This window comes from Uloborus diversus, chromosome 7 (genome assembly GCF_026930045.1).
Source record: "Uloborus diversus isolate 005 chromosome 7, Udiv.v.3.1, whole genome shotgun sequence".
NCBI lineage: Eukaryota > Metazoa > Arthropoda > Arachnida > Araneae > Uloboridae > Uloborus > Uloborus diversus.
The window spans coordinates 39,760,765-39,779,760 of NC_072737.1; the positions used below are offsets into that span (position 1 = coordinate 39,760,765).

The following is an 18,996-nucleotide window of genomic DNA, read 5'->3' on the forward strand; positions in this document are numbered from 1 at the left end:
AACATGGCTTCTGAAAGATGTTTTTCTGAAAAAGAACACTAGTCTCCAAGGTATTTTATTAGGCTCTTGAGCGAACTGGCTCCTGAGCTTTGTCGGATTCTGCCTAGAACTGTTAGAAATTGAAGACTCGGTGCAAAATGGAGACACCTGCTCTTTTCGCTTTTTTATTTTTTTTTTTCTATGTTTTGCCTTGAAATATTGATGAAACCTATTATCTTTCATTCTGTACAAGAGGTGTCTCCAATCAATATTGCGTAAGCTATTGAAGGGAAGAAGTTATAACAGGCTACTTTACTGGGAAAGAATAATATAGCTGGTGCTCAGAAATTCAAGATTTATTTTGAAAGTAAAAGTTTCTTTTACCACAAGACTTGCATTGCTTTCTCATTAGAACCCAATATTATTTGAATTATTATTTAAACTTCAAATTGCATTCAGATTATAGTCAAACCTCGATGATTCGAATACGTTTAAAACAATTTATTTGCGAAGAGGAACTACGTTTGCGATCCCCGTCCTATTGTTTGCTTTTTATTGTAATTCGGAAAGGACTAACTGCGGTTAACACAAATTGATTTTAAAGATCCCTTTGAGTTCTTTTTGATGAAGATCAATATTGTATTACATGTTTTTGGAGCAAAAGCGGAACCGTTGCAACATATTTTAGCTACTAATGTAAGCAAAAACTTAAGATTAAATATTTTTTTCAAGGTTCGTGAAAGTACTAAACATTAATGTAACAGTCGATAAACTGTTGCAGCATGCTCCATGGTGGGCCATAAGCAGTGGCGTACTGGGCCGTCGGGATACCGGGAAAATTCCCGGTGCGCCTGTGTCCTTAGTGCGCCAGTGCCTAAGTCGTTTTTTTTTTTTTTAAAGGATTTTGTACTGGATATTGCGGTTCCATTTACCATAAGATTTATTGTGTGGAATGAACAAGTAAGACGACCGTACTACTTCATAGGATTTTTTTTAAAGTACAATTTACGAATCGTAAAAAACAACAATAAGTAGCGCCGACTTGAACTCAAATGAAATTAATAAACCTTTCCATTTAAATTTTTGTCTAATACCGTGGTTCCAAGATTTTTTTGAAACAAGGCGCCTATTTTGAACATCTAACCTTCCTACGGCGCCCTTCACTCTATAACTCAGTGGCAAGGCAAGGGTTTTAGTCCGGGAGGGGGGAGGGACAGAGGTCGAATTTTTTTATATCGTCTTTATGTCGGTTCCAACAAAGTAAAAGAAAAGCAAAAACTTTGGTTTCATCAAATTTGCGGGCGGGGAGTGCGGCTGCAGCCATACACACAAAAACACACAGCTCCTTCCCTGGATGCGCCACTGATATAATCTCAACTAACAGCGAAAAATGAATAAAACTGAAATAAGAGCATTGCACAGCCCTTTAGTGTTATTCATGATTCAGGAGCACCGCGGAATATTTCAACAGTTTCATAATTCTCCTATAGTGAAGTAATTGCAAATTTCGTGGCGCTGGCGTGGCGCCCCCATGAGGACTTCACGAAGCTCTGATCCCCTCCCCCCCCCCCCCCCGTTTTTCTTGTCGCTTAAAAAATGTTTTAATTGACGATTTTTCTACTCTCTATTCCTGACACCTAGAAATTCTGAAGTGCATAAGTTTTACTGTAATCCTTTAATCGCTAATTTTTAAAAACGAGTGATTGTTGTTTGTTTTTGACTGCTTCTATATTTCGATCATAATTATGAGCTCATTTGTTTAAATATTAAATTTATTTGTAATTATTATTTGTTTAAGATTTTGAGCAGTTATGAGGGACTTATATCCCGATTTTTATAATAATGTTGAAAATAATTTCACGTTTTTAAATTTGAGCAAAATTTTTTATTTATTTTAACAAAGATTCTTTGGTCTCTTGAGCCGTGGGCCCCGCTGTGGTGTGCCCCGCTCCTCGTACTGCGGCGTCTGCGGTTACGTAGACCCAGGTTGCCCCCTTCCCCAATTTTTTCAGGCCTTTAAGAATATTTTTTATACTCTGTTGTAGGCGAATAGTTTCTTGAAGGGTCTATTTTTGTCAGCTTGAATTTTGAAAAGACAGGATATAACAGAAACTTCTTACAATTTACAATGAAAAAGTTATTGATAAACTGTTAAGTCAAGAAATGAGACGACTTTTGCCATTATTGACTTCAGCTCATTTACTTATTTCATAAAATTCGTTCACAATTATTCATAGATTTTCCGTTATTTTCAGATAACATTATATTACGTTTTTACGTTTATAGCCATGTTACTTTAGCTTTGGATGAGGTAAAATTTTGATTAAAAGAGCAATTTCTTGTACACAATGATACGGTAATCACAATTTTTAAATATAATTTTAAATCCAAAAGAATCATATTTTTCTTTTATTATAATAAAATATTTAATGTTATCAATTGTGTATCGGTAATCAATATTATTTTAATTCGTTCAAAAGAAGCAGGAAAGTCAATGACATGTAATCAGTTAAATTAGAAATGTCTTAAAAGCTTTACAGGTTCCTTTTGCAAAATTTCTATGCAATTATTAAAAAATTTTTGGTTGGAGGGCAGTGTAACCAGAAGAGGGGCTCACAGTCCCCCCCCCCAGAATGGGGAAAAGAAAGTGATTTTAATTTAAATAAATAATAATACTGTCGGGGGAAAATCCTTGAATGAAAAATATTCAATAGTTACGTTTTATTGTCATTTAATTATACCCCCCCCCCCCCCCATTCCTTTTCTTTTTTCCTAGTTCATCTGTAAATAAGAAAGTCTTCAAAATGCTACTCCTCCGAAGACCCCCCCCCCCCCACGCACACCGAAAGCATTATGTATCATCTTAAATTTCGTTTCCAAATCTTCAATTCCGCAAAATTTACCGGAACGTCCCCAAATACCCAGCAAGTTTGAAAATTGCATTTTCGGAGTTTTAATTTCGAAAACTTACCGCTTCTTTTGTTACAAAATATGGTATTACAATAACATTTTTAAGACGTGAATTAAAGAGACTATACGGGCAAGGGTCCCCGAACCACCTTTCTCTAATTAAATAAAATTAGGTTCTTTAGACTACACTTGCAAAAAAAACCAGGATAGTCCCTGAATACAAAATATTCCTTCTGTTTAAGGACCATAATTTTGAAAAAAAAAATTTAAGGAAGACCTCCAGAATCTCCTTTCCGTAAAATCTTCAAAATTTGTCGACAATTGCGTTTTTGAAACTTCAATTTCGAAAATTTGGAGGGGGCGGAAAATTGATTTCGATCTATTAAAAAAATGATCGGGGTCAGTCCCTGAAGCTCCATTCCTTACCCAAAAGTCCAAAAATATGGCGTATAATCGCGTTTTTGAAGCTTCTATTTCTAGAATTTTTAATGTGCTCCAAAAAAAAAAAAAAAAAAAAAATGCGCCACTGTTGGAGGGGTGTTCTAAGACTAATCACACCAAAAGCCGATGTAACGCAGGTAACAAAGAATTATCTTTTCTCCTCCCTGGCTCTTTCTTTCTGCGTCGACTGCAGCCATTGATTTGTCGACCCAAAAACATTTTTTACTGTGTTATATTAATTTTCAGTTGGACCATTTTATTTTCTGATATTTTTGTAGTGCCGATTTCCCCCTTATAAGGCTTCAAAATGCAGAATTTTACATCGTTTTTTGAAAATTTCCTCCGGGGGAAAAACCCCCGGACCCCCTAAATTTTAGAGCAATACATATTTTATTAAAAGGGAAACCTTGCACTATTCTTCTAATAAAATTCCCTCTCTTAAGGTCAATTTAAAAAAAAAAGATAGCAGGTAAAAACATTATAATCCTAAAAAAAGACGACTCCCCTCCCCCCTCCCAGAAAAATACCCCCGAAACTCCCAAATAGAAATTTTAATGCCCCTCTTGTAGGGACACCTATGCAAGAAATTTTGTAGTTAACTAGTTAGTAATGAGCAATGACACGCGAAAACACTCCCCCCCTTACTCCCCTAGTTGTATACATCTACAATGGGTAAATATGTCCAGAAATATCATGCGGCCCTTTGAGGGGTCCAGTCCTGCCCTGCTTTTTACTGTCTATTGCCCCCTGAAAAAACTGTCTTTGTATCCAACTCCCGACTGTAGCCGGGACCGCCGCGAACCTGAGAGAGAAGTAGCATACATTTATAAACATCTAAAACAGCGTTTCCAAGTCATCCTTCTGTTTTGTGGGAGAGCTCTCCGTCAACGTGAATCCTGTCACAAATTTATAAGACCTCGTCTAAAGTTCAATTTTTAGAAGTTCGAACATCAATTTCGAAACATTGCCGGGGATGAGTACCCGATCTGCATTTCTTCCTTTCAGGTTATCAAAGATAGCCTAAGTCTGAAATTACGTTTTTGCGATCAAAATTTTCGGGGAGAAAACCCTCAAACGCAATGTTCACCCTCATTAAAGATCGTCTAAAATTTCCGATTTAAAACCTCAATTTTGAAAAAATTTCCAGAGAAAGTCCTCGAAATCCATGTTTTCAACTGATGTCATTAAAGTATGACAGACGAAGGCGTATTTAGGATTTCAATTTTGAATAATTTCCGTGAGTGTGCCCCAGATTCTATCCCTGCCCATTATTATTAAAAAAATCTTTTTTTTATTATTTCTTAGGACTTGAATTCGTAAACATTATTTGAGGAGAATGTCCAATCTTCATCCCTGAAATCATCAAAGATGGTCTACATTACGGTTTCAGGACTTTAATTTCAAAAACAATTTCCGGAGAAAAAGTTCTGAACAACTCACCTCCCACATCATTAATTTGTTTTTAGAACCTAGTTTTTAAAAACATTCTGGAGGAGAACCTCTAAAATCAGCATTGCTCCGAAATTGCTTAGAAAAAGTCTGAATTTTCGTTTTACAGACTGTAATATCGAAAAAATTCCGGGCGAAAATTTCCGAAATTCAACCCTTCTAACTTCGCCTAAGATAGCTTACTGTATTGCGTATTTGAGACATATTTCGAAAAATTTCTAAGAAGAGTCCCAAACCTCATTCCTTCCCCATTCACTAACGTTGTCTAAGATTTTCCAACAATCGTGTTATGGACTTCAATTTCAAAAAACTTCCAGTTGAGCATAACCTCCCCTACCCCCCCCCCCAGAACACCCCTCTTTCTAACATCACCGAAGGAAGTAAAAAAAAGAAACACTTTCTCTCTCATTTCGACAAACGCGAGGGGGCACAAAAGCTTCAGTTGTCCGAGGGCGCTGAAGATTATCTACTCCTCTGATAGGAAATTCGTTAATTTTAATTTATGAGTTGAGTTTGGTGGAGGACGGGGGGGGGGGAGTTACGAAAATAGGGCAAGGCGCCGGTCAAGTGTTTTTATCCCGGTATACATTGTCGACCCAGTACGCCACTGGCCATAAGCAGTGCGTGGGGCAAGTTGGAATACAATGGGACGAGCAATATTTCTGTATAACAATTTTATTCTTGAGTGATGTATATGTTATTTTGGGGGGGAAATATCACCCAACATTATCTTCTCTTAAATTCAATTATATTAAATGAAATTTTCATCTTGAATCCAAAAACTAAATTTTTGATCTATATCAGTGATATTCTTTTCTTGTTTTAAATCAAGTTGATTTAAAGCAGCAAACCCCAGCGACTGATATTATTTCAATACTCTATCCTAAGCAAGAAGAAATAAGTGAAGTGACATAATAAACACTGTTTCAACATGATCATCTAAAATGAAAATGATTCAACATGCTCCATACTGCACTTAGTGTGTCTCCTAACATAATTGTGGCAACATGAAAATGATTTCTATGAAAAAAGAACCTGATTTTCAAGAAATGAGATAACATATAACTTCAGAACAGGTTAACATCAGACTTCAAAAGTAAATCAATATTTATCAATATTTTAAGAAGTATGAAAACTTTACTCACATTATAAATACCTATCTGTCCGAAAAGATTTAAGACCTAGAGTTCTGAAAACAACATGCATAATAGCTGCAATAAGACACACCAGATAAATACAGTGGCCGCTGGATTCCATAAAGCGGCTGATTCAATAAAGTGACTAATTCAATAAAGCTGGATTTTATTCTGTTTTTGACAATTTTTTTCATTAAATTCAGTTAACCACTGATTCAATTTAACGGCGTCCTTTGTACTACCTAAATTCTCTGTCTTTTTAAAAATAACTACTACATCTCAAATGTTTCAACATGGCCCATGCCCTAGCATACCCCGCTCTACCCTACTTGATATATTTTAAATTAAAATTTTAATGCACGCTTTGAAGGAATATGAATTCAACAATGAAATAGTTATAAGTAAATCTCTAAAAAATGACGTTGAGCAACAGAAATATTTGATGAGCAACTGGACAGTAAAACGTTTTCATGCCTACTATGCAATGTCATGTGTTTGCAAGCGCATGACGTAAATAACCATACGTCATTATTTGCATATAGTTTTGCATCATCCGTCTTAGTTCACCTTTGCAAGGCACATAAAAGTCAGAAAACGGGTGATTTTCTGAGGTGATGAATCTTTAAACATTTTTCCTTTTCCTATCTCATAAATTGAGCCATTTAACTCTCGTTTTGACATCACTTTAATTGTGCGATGATGAAAATATCCACTCAAGAGGAATGTATTGAAAAGTAGATTAAACGGTGAATATTTATACACTTAAGTGGCACATACTTTTTGAAAATGTGGATAGATGACGCATTGTTTTCAAGAAGGAAAATTGAGAGTCTGTCGAGGGCATGGTAATTTTGCAAAGTGGAAAATCTACAGAGAGTTAAAACCTTTCTCCTTTTTGATATTAGCTTTAAAATTTTGCACTCTCGATGATGGATTACATCCATCGAAGTATTTATGGTTCATTTTATGCTCGCAAAACACCCCGTTTGCTGCCGCCATTATTTTAATTATGGTCCCGGGCCTGGGTGAGGGAAGTTTTGATGATGAGACATGTAAAAGATATGAAAACCAGTAGAATGAGGAGATTTTAAGAGTGGAATCTTGTAGCGATGAAGTTATTAGTTTGATGGAAAGTTCACTGTATGCTTTATATATAAAATGACGGAGGCTTTGGTCATGGCTTTGAACACATAGGAAGGGTTTTTTTTTTTTTTTTTTCCGCCAAAGAATTCAGTGTGCCCTCTTTGATGTGCAAAATTGCGCAGATGAATATACAGGGTGTTCTCGTTTAACCTGCAATGTCTCTATTTTCGCAACCGTCAGCCGTAGATACATAATTCCAACTGCAAAAATGGTCAAAATAAGATGAAGAATGAAAATGTTCAATAAAAAAAATATTTCGAGAAAAAATACGAAATCTTACTTTTATACGACCTCCAGATCCCTAAAATTCGATTTTGAATCATAAGCATGAAAAAACAATAATAACCAAAAAAAAAAAAACATTTACAACCCAAATTCAAAGAGATATTAAGTTTCAAATTCTTATGGACGGTGCGGAAGTTCAGATGGGAGTGCATCGCTCTGCCAGAAGAACAAGGATTATTATAATTATTGAAGGAAAAAAACAATATACAGTAAAACCTGTAAAGTTGGCCACCCTTGTAAGTAGACCATTAAATTGATCCTTTTGTCGGGCACAGGATTAGTCCTGCATCATATGAATCAACCTCTATAAGTTGACCATTTGTATAAGTTGACCAAAGTACTGCACCGCAAGTTGTCGACTTACGCAGGTTTTACTGTATAGTTATCCCTTTTATTGCTATTGAAAAATAAAAGGGATGTTATACTTTCATACATAAACATACTCTCCAAAAGCTCTTACAATTTGAGGGGGGAAGGTATGTTTAGCAGCTATTGAGACCCTAAAAACCAGGAATATAAGTGGGTGTAAGTCACATAAAGCAGCGTTTCATATCTATATTGGTCATACTAATGTCTGTTTTGTTGTTTTTTTTATGCTTGTGATTTTCCTAAATATAACTTTAGGGATCCAGGGGTCATATAGAAAGTTAGATCTCGTATTTTTCACTACATCTTTTTTTATTGCTTCAAGTTTTCAATATCTTAACTCTACACCATTTTTTCGATTGAAAGAACTTATCTAATGTTAACGGTTAAGAAATTAGGGGCTTGGGATTAAACGGAGACACACTGTATATACATATAGATTAAAGATGATTATAAAAATTATATTATTTTGTTTGTACCACAAAGGAATGATCTCGTTTTTTAAATTTCATATTTCATTTGATGCATAAAATATGTGCTCATGTTTGATGCTCATTGTCCAGTAGGGTGGGCCGAAATAAGACGAAAAAATTTTTTTTTCAAAATCAATTTTTGGATAGTGCGCAAAAGTTGCGTGGTGAGCTAGTTACCACTCTCAAAAAATTTCTTGGATATTAAAAAATATCTAGCCGGCGCTATTTGACACTGAAAAAACCAAAAAAAAAAAAAAAGAGAGAGAAAAATGAAATTTTGTCGAAATTTTTTTTTAAAACTAAGTTCTAAATATTTTGCTGGAATGCACCGAAAATGTTATATAATGAGCCAGTTCGAGCCCATAAAATGTTTCATTGATTTTAATGAGCATTTAACCGCTCCTTTTCGACATCAAAAATTGGAAAAAAATGAAAAAATATTGAATTTCTTTAAAAACCAATGTGAAAATTATTTTTTAAAATTAAATCATAGACTAATTAATTAAATAGCACTATTAATCATAGTAACTATTATCACGCAATAGTATCACACATTTTCAGACATATGTTCCACTGTAAAGGTGTTTTGAGATATGTCTCAAGTAAACGAATTACTCCACCTTTCCATCCCGTATTTACATTTGTTCCGTCGCATCCAATAACTTATTTATTCATTTCTTTATTTATTTTTCAGATGCCTCAACAAATCAAAGTATTTCCCCTATGACGTGGAGGAACCCTTTATGTGCCGAGAAAACCCTAAAAAAAGGTTCGAGAGGACCTACTGCTGCGACGAGGACTACTGCACCAAAGGTATCAAGCCCAAGATACCCATGGGAGATGGTATGTAGTTTGAAGCATTCATATTAACATCATGTTTACAGGCATTCTAATTCTAAAGATCTCCTTGCTGTTTTCATGCAACCATTAAGATATCCATGCATGATGTTTTCATGTAACCATTAAGATATCCATGCTATGATGTTTTCATGTAACCATTAAGATATCCATGCATGATGTTTCACTGTAACCATTAAGATATCCATGCATGATGTTTTCATGTAACCATTAAGATAGCCTTACATGATGTTTTCAAGCACTCTTAGGGGCATCTTAATGTTGTTTCTAGACGACCATTAAAACATTTCCTACCACATAATGAGTGAAACAGAATTTCTTCTTTTACTGGGTGCGCTACGAAAATAAAAAATGGCACATACAAATGTATGCATACGGGTACTGCGTTAAATTCAACGAAAGGCACAAATGTGTACTGTGGACAGTGGAGTTTCGTGGAGTTAAACGAAATACAAGCAGTCAATCACTGATATTTCCGTGTTCCTGGCAATCATTATCCGTGCTGCTTACATGCGATCATTAAGTGATCATTAAGTTAATCTTATAGAGATCATCTATTAGTGTGTACCTGCAATATTTGGATATTCTTTTGGAAAAATCTAAAATTCAGGGGGGTGAGGCAGTTTTTTTATACAGGATCCAGCATATTAACTTCCCGTATTTGGAGAGGGTACTGTGGTGTGGATACGCTGGTGAAATTGGTGAATCTGTCGATAGGCAGATAGCAGTATATGTGCCATTTGCAATAGTAGCATAATGGGATGGCGCGATAAGCATCGTCATGTGTTGTGAAGGTGCATATTCAAAATAGTGTTTTTTTTTATTACTACTCCTCAGGAAAAATTTCGTTTGGGTTCCAATTTGGCCGGCATGATCCTGCTCCAGACAGGAAAAACTGATGTTAGAGCACCAAACTTTAGAGTCACAGGTACTGCACCGAAGAAAAATAGCGCCTGGCTGACCTCAGAACGTTACAAACTGAAAAATGTGGTACTAATGAGAGTGTCATCAAGGAATCTCCAATCTGTCAGCGTTTTTCTGGTAGGAATGTAAAAAAAAAATCCTGGACAGCGATCTTCACAACGTGAATAATTTTTCTAGCCGAACAGGATCATGTCGACCAAGTTCGAACCGAACTTGAAACTCTTGCTGAGTAGTAATCAAAAAACCACCATTTTGAATAGGCTCCTCGAGCCGCCTAAAACATATGACTATGCTTACCGCGCCATGCCATTGCTACTACTGCAAATGGCTTATATACCGCTTCCACCATCGTTCTGCACCATAAATCACACAGCACACTCCCCACATACGGTAGGTTAATTTGCCAGACCCTGTATATGAGTAAGGAAATTAATTGTTCCCGGTAATTTTTTAAACATGTTTATTACATTACATCTTAGAACACCGGTTTCTCTCAGAAATGTTGTAAAAACTTCCCGATATATAGTTTTTCTATTTTTATACATAGTATTTGAACCTTGTAATTTTTACGTAACTTAAAGATGAAAGGTACTGTATTTGGATGCATCTTTATAATTTTCCTGTTAAAAAAAAACGCTAGGCCGTTTTAAGCCCCCCCCCCGGAAAAAAAGTTCAGTATTATTGACTTAACAAAGTAAAAAAAAGATACCGTGTAGTTCTTTGATAAAAGAAAAGTTGCCTCTATTTCAAAAAAAGTGGCTACTAATGAAATAGTTATTATCGGCCACCGGCGACTAAAGAATTTCCTCAGCTCTTAATCGATTTGCTGACCGCCTTTGATGTACAACATTTAAAGTTATTTACAATCAGTTTAAAACATTTTTATCCCTCTCATCTAACATCTCATTAAAGGCTACCTAATCCACTCTGAAGTTACGTCCTCCTAAAAGGGGGGGGGGGACAAAAGAATAATTTTTATTCTATCGGCTACTTTCATCAAATGCTTCAAATCCCTATTATTTGCTGCTCAAACCGCGACTGATATTCTCAAGTTCAACCTCATCCATTATTTACCACGGCCTGTGGGACAGATATCACGAGCTACTTCTGCGTAACCAGTCGAAAGACATCAGAACTAATATCTGCTAAGTTGTTTCAACTGAGCGTAAAAAGAATGATCATTTCCTTTGGCATAGCAAATTAACCATATAATGATTTCCTCAGTCAATAAATCAACATTAATTCTTTTCCATGGCTTCAACACTGGATCCTGAAGCACCGATGCATATCGCTTCCTCCATCAAAAATGATTTCACTACCTTTGTCGATAAATATTGTGGCATTTTTATTCCTTCCTCTAAGCTTTTTGACATCATCTTTTAATCACATTTTTTCTGGATTGTCCGACAATCTAACAAAAGTATTGTAACCGCCGCTATCTACTTTTGATTACTACTCGAATATTATAAGTGCAAGAACCTTCCCCCTGGAGAATTCAGTGTAACTTCTTTCGTAAAAAGGAAGGAGAAAATCTTGTTTTTTTTCAACAAATATAAAATGGCAGCAGATAACATTTTTTAGCCATTAAGCTTTCTCCTATCGTCCACGAACAATGAAATCGCTTGAAAGGCTCAGAATTTTATTTAACATTAATTACATTGCCCGACGTTGCACGGTGTACCTCAAAAATAAAATTTTTGTGCCAAGTTAAGCATGCTCAGCGATCAAACAAAAAAATAAAGTAAAATAAAATTTCCCATCAATGTGTAGAAAAGCGCAATTTTCTATCTCAAAATTTAAATTTAGTCTTCTTTTCGACTTTTTTAAAATCCTAAAACTTCAGTCATCTTTATTTTTTAACTTGCATTGGACGTGGTCTTTCCACGTTGACATGGCCGCTAGCAGGGGTGCCCACCGAAGGGGACGGGGGGGGGGGGGTCATGGCGATGGAGCAGACTGCGCCATTAAAATTTTTAGGGGGATTGTTTTGAGAGGTTTTTTACTTTTTAGGGGTTGCTCTTGCTTTTGAGGGGAATCTTCGCAATATTTAGAGGGGGTGAGTCCTTGCTCTTAACGGGGCAGGCACCCCTGCCGTTAGAATGATAATGGTTAGTTTGATGAATTCGAATGTATTAATGAATTTAAAATTACTCAGAAATACTTAGAAGCTTTTGAAATGACAATGCTTTTGAAATTGAACTGACTTTTTTTAATGGAAAAATTTTGATAACAGTAAATAAAACTCGCTTTTTGACGCAATTTATGTCCAAATTTCAAATTGTCCCATAAATGGCTCACAGATGCTGAAAACCTCTCGTTACGTGCAGGGTTCGTACGGGTCATGAAAATCCTGGAAAATCATGGAAAAAATTTAAGCCAATTTCAGACCTGGAAAAGTCATGGAAAATTGAAATTTTCAATCAAAGTCATGAAAATTTATTTAAAGTCATGGAAAAATGTCCTGGGCAAAGAGAAAACAACAGTAGCTCAAAGAGCATTAGAAATTTTGAGTGTTTTAATGCACATAAAGCTATTAAAACTGAAAAATTGAACAAACTGAATTTTGAAATCTCATTGCATCCACTTCTGTAGCAGCCGCTCGTCTTTTTTTGTTATGTGTTTTTATTGCATAGATATTACTCATTTTGAATTTACCATTATTTTCAACACTTTTTAAATTTTATATTCTGTAGTATTGAAATTGCACGTTCTTGATTTTGCCACCTCCAGTCAAAATAACGCAATTTAATTGCATCCTAGTTTATTTCCATCACTCGCAAAAACTTCATTATTAAATTTATTAAAGTTTATCTTAATTTGTTGAAGGTTTTGGAAAATAAAGATCTTTAGTCAGTCGATAGAATACAGAAATGGGAAATTCTAATACCTACTCTAAAACAGTACTGCCCAACGTACGGCCAGCAAAACAAATGCATGCAAACCACTCTGCTACATTCAATGTCAGGAATAAAACACTTGTTCTGGAATTTCTAATTCTATTAATTTATATATATTTGAAAAGGTGAAGTTGAATCAAAAGATTTATTCACTGCAGAATGGTTAAAAAAAAAAATCAGGTTTAGAAACATGAATTTATACTAAAGAGTGGCTTTACTTTAAGGAACCAAAATACTGTCAAGTTATGTGGATGATTAAATGCACAGTTGATACTAAAAGGCAACTTTTGAAACAAATATTTGTATATACTTAGCAATGACTCATTCAAACTTTGTCTCATTCATTATCATTCTGCTTGTTTATAAAAAAAAAAAAAAAAAACTATTAAACATTTAAGCATTATTATATTACATTCACTGTATTTTTACTTCACTTACATTTATACGAAGAAGACAATACTTTAGGTTTTTAGGTTTACATTGATATTTTTTCAATGACAAGTAAGTGCTTCGATGAGGTAGTGGCATTCACGAAGAAGTTTTGCTAATGCAGGGATGCCCACCTGGGGGGGGAGGGGGATCATGGCACAGACTACGCCATTAAAATTTTTAGGGGGTGTTTTAAGAGGAATTTTTCTCACCTTTGGGAGGGCTCTGACTTTTGCGGGAGGGGGGCCCACGCGATATTGAGGGATGCACCCTTGGGGGGGGCACCCCTGGCTAATGCTCATTTCCGAAAAAAAAGTGGCAAGTTTTATATTATGTAGTACTATTCTCTTCATGTAACAAGGTCATGAAAATGTTAATGAAGTCATGAAAAAGTCATGGAATTTTTTCATCCAAATAGAGTGTGAACCCTGTACGTACTAAGGCCATCGAAAATTCAGTTTTATCACCGAAAAAAACTGTCGGAAGCTTTTTTTTTATGAGCTATAAAAATATTTTCAGCTGTATTCTTATCGATTTTTTAGTGATTAATTATGTTCAATAGATTTACTGTTTCTCTAAAACAGTGGTTCCCAACCTTTTTGAGTCCATCGCCCCCCTCTTGAAGCTGGCTAACACCTATCGCATCCCCCCCCCTTTCTTCCTTGTAAAAACAATAAGCTCTTAGCAAGTGAACCTCGATATTATTAAAAATATAAGTACCTCATTATAATTTTAAGTAAATCGTATATGATAAAGCAATTTCATCCACTCATTTTTAAATTTAAAAAAAGTATATAATACGTAAAAGTAACCTTTTTTTATGTTTCTTTTTTTTTTTTTTTTTTCATTTCTTTTAAAAACGAACTGATAAGTTTTGGCAGGAAACAGGGTCGGACTGGGTCTTCAAAAAGGCGCATACCCCAATTTTTCTGAAGGCGTATGCCAATGGGGAATGTGTAATGTGCTTCGCTCAAAGAGTTTGAATGAAAGTTATAAGTGTTTCGAGTATCACACACAGAAGAATAAAAAAACTGAAAAAAGAGTTTCTACTAATATTCTGGATCTATTATCTAAATTAAACCCTTTAACTTTTGATTCGTTTGAAAACTCGTGAAGTTTTTTCAGTTGTTATTCAGGTCCTCAATTGTTTTTTTTTTTCCTTATAAAAGAAAGGTTGCAGCAACAAAATGGCATCTCTTTTTACCAGTTTACGTACCGAACATAATGAAATACTAAAATTGCATTTGTAAATAAAATTTGAAGATAGTTTTGGATTTGTTTGTTGATTGAGTTTTGTTTAATATTCGCTCAAAGGAAGGAGTGTTTGCAGGCTTTCTCCCGGAAATTTTTGTTCTTAACGCATTTTTAGACTATTTGGAGGTTAACAAGTAAAAGGGAGGTTTGGGGGTCCCGTTCCGATTTTTTTTTTAATTTAAGGGTATATTTTCGAAAACACAATTTGCTATCTTTGTGTTCTTGAAGAAAAAGATGAGAGAAATGAGTTCTCCCCAGTTGTTTTATGATAGCTTCAAAAACGCAATTTTAGTGTTGCTAAAAAGCAGGACTTCGGGGGTTTACACCCGGAAAAAATTTTTGGAATTGAACTCCTAAAAACGCAATTGTAGACCATCTTTGATGACGTAGCAGAAGACATGAGGTTCAGAACTTTTCAACAGAAACTTTTCGATGTTAGGAGTTCCAAAAACGCTGTTTTAGACAATCTTTGAATGATGTTGAAAGATGAGGAAAGAAAGACGGAAAGAAAGACATGGGGACTCCTCTCCGGAAATTTTTTGAAATTGAAGTCTCAAAAACGCAGTTGTAAGCCAATTTTTATGACGTAGGGGGAAGGAACGGGGTTTGGAACTTTCCATCGGAAATTGTTGAAAATTGGAGCTTTGAAATACGATGGTTAGCCATCTTTGGTAGCGTAAAGGGAAGGGATTGAATGCGGAGTAAACCCTCAAATTTTCAATATTGAAATTTCAAAAACATAAATTAGTGGGTCTTCATTGACGTTAGGAGAAGGACTCGAGATTGAGGGCTCTCCCCTGGAATGTTTTCGGAACTGAAGTTCTAAAAACGTAATTGAAAGCCCTCATTAACGACATTTTCGAAAAAGTTTTCGATTCCGGCGATTTTTTCGAAATTGAAGCTCCAAAAATTCAAAAGTTTTGACAATCTTCGATGGCATTGGAGAAAGGGGGTTGAGGAACTTTCCCCTGCAAAATTTTCGGAATTAAAGTCATAAAAATACAGTTGTAGACGATTTTTTGTGATGTGTTGGGGGGGTGGAGAGAAAGAGAGTTTGGTGACCTTTTCCCGGATTTTTTTTAACACAATTTTAGACGATTTTTGTTTATTTGGGAGAGAAGAGATTTTGTGGACTTCCCATTGAAATTGTAAAAACTTGACTGTAGGCCATCTTTGTTAACTTTTAGGGGAAAGCACGTTTCACTAGTTTTTTCAATCAAGTGCCAAAAACGGCAATTTAGAAAAAATAATGAATAAGTACATTCCGAATTTCTGAAATCACACAGTGGTTTGATTTCGCATCTTCTGAGAGAGATTTTTTTTCACTAGGTGACATTGATGTCAAGTGGTCATTATGTTATAAAATGCACTGCTACATATCTATACGAAATTCAACTTTTCCACTATGAAATTCATTAAAACTAAGTGTAGAAAAACTCACTGACAAACGCCTAGACAACTGCATTCAAACGGCAACGCCTACCGACTCTACCAACAATAATAAACTTGTTCATGTAATTCAAAAATGCAGTTTTAGATTAACTTCGATCATGTTAGAAGATAAAGAGAGAAGATCTAGTGGCCTTATCTCCAGAAATTGTTTTTAATTTCAATCTTAAAACGCTATTGACGTCCATCTTTAATGACATTAGGGAAAAAAATGCGATTCGAAACTTTCTTCCAGAACGTTTTCGAAATCGAAGTTCCAGAATAGGCAGTCTTTTTGATTGAAGATTCGAATGTCTTTTTTTTTTTTTTTTTTGAAATAAGAGTCTTAAAAACGCTTTTGTTGGTCATCTTTGGAAAAATTACGGAAAGGAAGGGGAGATAGGATAGAAGGAACTTTTCCCGGCAGTTTTCCGAAATTGAAACTCAAAAGACGGAAAATTTTAGACGATAACATTAGGGAAACCGGGCTCGGAGGAAAATTTTCGAAACTTCAAAATGAGGGGAAGGTATGGGAGCTTTCGAATCAATTAGAAAACTTCGAACTATAAAACCATTGTCATACTTTTCAAAAATAGAAATACATTTTTATGAAATTATTTTCTTCCTTAAATTTGAATCTGGGGGAACTAAGTACACTGACACTTAAAATTAAAATTTAAAAAAAAGAAAGAAAATATTAAAATGGATAAACTGGGCAATGAAATACTTTCTTAAGGTTCAACCGAGGTGTGAGGAAGAAGCTCTTGAACTTCAATTTGCGATTCCTTTTCTGAACTCTCTGAACAACCGGTTTCGTATGCATTTTCAATTTCGATATTCACTGGTTTTATTACAATTACACTCAAGCCTGTTTTTTGTGCGGTCTTTTTGACTCAATTGACGAAATTATATGTAAAACGAGTGCAATGTAGTATCTTTAAGTGACGACACGAGCACTCCGATGGGAGATTACTGTAACCTCCCAAAATTTTCCTTATTCGGGAAATTTTGTCTGTCGATTCGGCAAATTTATCATCACTTGGTTTGTTTTGATTTCATTTAAAGGAGCGATTCCTAGTTATTTCATTAATTTTTAGGTTATTTTCTGCGTTCGACTTTTTTTTTTTAATGCGATCCCTATCCACCGCATAAAATATAAAAATATTTTTTTTACTGTGTTGTCAAAACTATTTTTATAGCTACTCCGTAAAGTTTCAAATAATTTTTTTATGCGATTCCTATCCACCGCACAAAAACAGGTTTAATACTCATCTGCCCCCTATCACCCCTCAAGAATGTATCACCCCTTGAGGATCCGAATCACCCCTTTGGGGAAAGTGCCTCCATCGGGCCCTGATCTGGGAGCAGGGGCGGATCCAGAAATTTTTGTGAGGGCGGTCAAGTTTCTATAGCCAGCGCGTCATACCTCCTACTCCTTCGTATAAAAGTTTCAGTTAAGTAGGGGTGCCCGTACCCCCTCTTACGCTACGTAAGAAAATGATATTAATACCCTTTCAAATTACCCCCCCCCCCCCTAAATTTTTCAATGGCGCAACCTGTGCCATGGATCATATTTCCTCCAATTTTTATCAAAAGTCATATTTCTTTGGGCAGACAGGCTGTTCTAGTTACCTTAAACTTTGAATATATGAGATTACGGCTATAGAATAGTTGGATACATTTATTTGCACATTATATAGCACACACAACTTGCGATTTGAAGTGGAAGAGTGCTCTGAAGAAACGTTTAGCTCACATGAGACAGGGGTGCCTAACCCCCTAAGAGCAAAGGCTCCCCCTCCTAAAAGCCCCTAAATATCACGAAGACCCCCCATAAAAGGGAAAAATAACCCTCAAACCCCCCTAAAAATTTCAATGGCGAAATTTGCACCATGACTCCTCCCCCCCCCCTTCCCCGCAGGCGGTCACCTCTGCATTTGAAGTGATTGTTCTTTCGAAACTGAACAAAAAACTCAAAATAGCAATAGCCCAGTAAGCGAACCTAGTCATAAAGTCATATCCTTTGAATTATGTCAGCTGACCCTTGAACTCTCCCCTGAATCCGCACTTGTCTGGGAGCCCTGATCGCCCCAGTTTGGCAACCACAGCTCCAAAGTTGTTAAGACATTTTTCTTGTTATAACGATTAGTTATTTTGTGCTCATTGCAAACGCTGGATTTACCTAAAGAGCCTTTGGGAAGCCATTCTGCTGGGAGCCCCTAACTTTTTTTAAAAAATACATGAATGGTAACCTAAAAAACAATAGGGGAGTATGGGGTAAAATGAAATTTCGGGGCGAAGTGAAATGCTAAAATATTTTCGGTTTGCAGCTCCACCAGTGTTTTGACTATGTTCTTGAACGTATAGTTTATTACAGTTAAAAATAAATAACTCTAAGGAACAAGTTATGCAATTATACAAGTCATTTTCAAAATTTGATATCTATATTGTAATATTTTTATCATTTTTCAAAAGTATTTTTTGTTTTGATAAAATGATAGTTTTTTTTATTAAAATTTTAAGCAGTAATTGAGATCTAGTGATGTCTAGTGCAGTACATATTTAGTTAATGTTAGGCATGTTTTGTTTTTAAATGTTTGATAATATTTGTCTAGTCTCTAAATGCATGCAGAGCAAAGTGAATGTGGCTAAGTGAAACGGTTCATTTCGTTTACTTATTCATTCACTTTATGAAATCATTGGGCTAGCACTCCACACTGAGAAGAGTAAACCTTTTACGTTGACTTGATGTGATAAAATAGAAGGGGGGGGGGGGTTGCTCCAAAGTATTGTGAGTCTCGGGCCTCACTTTCAGTTCGTCGGACCCTACCTCCACTAGAAATTTATTTCTCTGTAACGTGTTCTATTTTAAAGAAAGAAAAATCAACGTTTTATAAATTTTGTGTCAAGCATTCTAAAAAAATTATACAAAGCAAATATTAAAGCAAACAAGTAACGAAAAATATTTTTTATTTCTTTTCTTTCTTTCTTCATTTACTTTTAGAGATTTTTACTGTTATTCAC

The 18,996-nt window shown here is 35.4% G+C and overlaps 1 protein-coding gene across 1 annotated transcript in view; it reads left to right on the forward strand.

Moving 5' to 3' along the window:
• The window catches only part of LOC129226665 (TGF-beta receptor type-1-like), a 608,447-nt gene that overhangs the window by 564,259 nt on the left and 25,192 nt on the right, over positions 1-18,996 (forward strand). Inside the window, exon 4 of the mRNA XM_054861294.1 lies at positions 8,877-9,025. Within this exon, the coding sequence (XP_054717269.1) occupies positions 8,877-9,025 (149 nt within the window). The remainder of the gene's footprint in view (positions 1-8,876; positions 9,026-18,996) is intronic.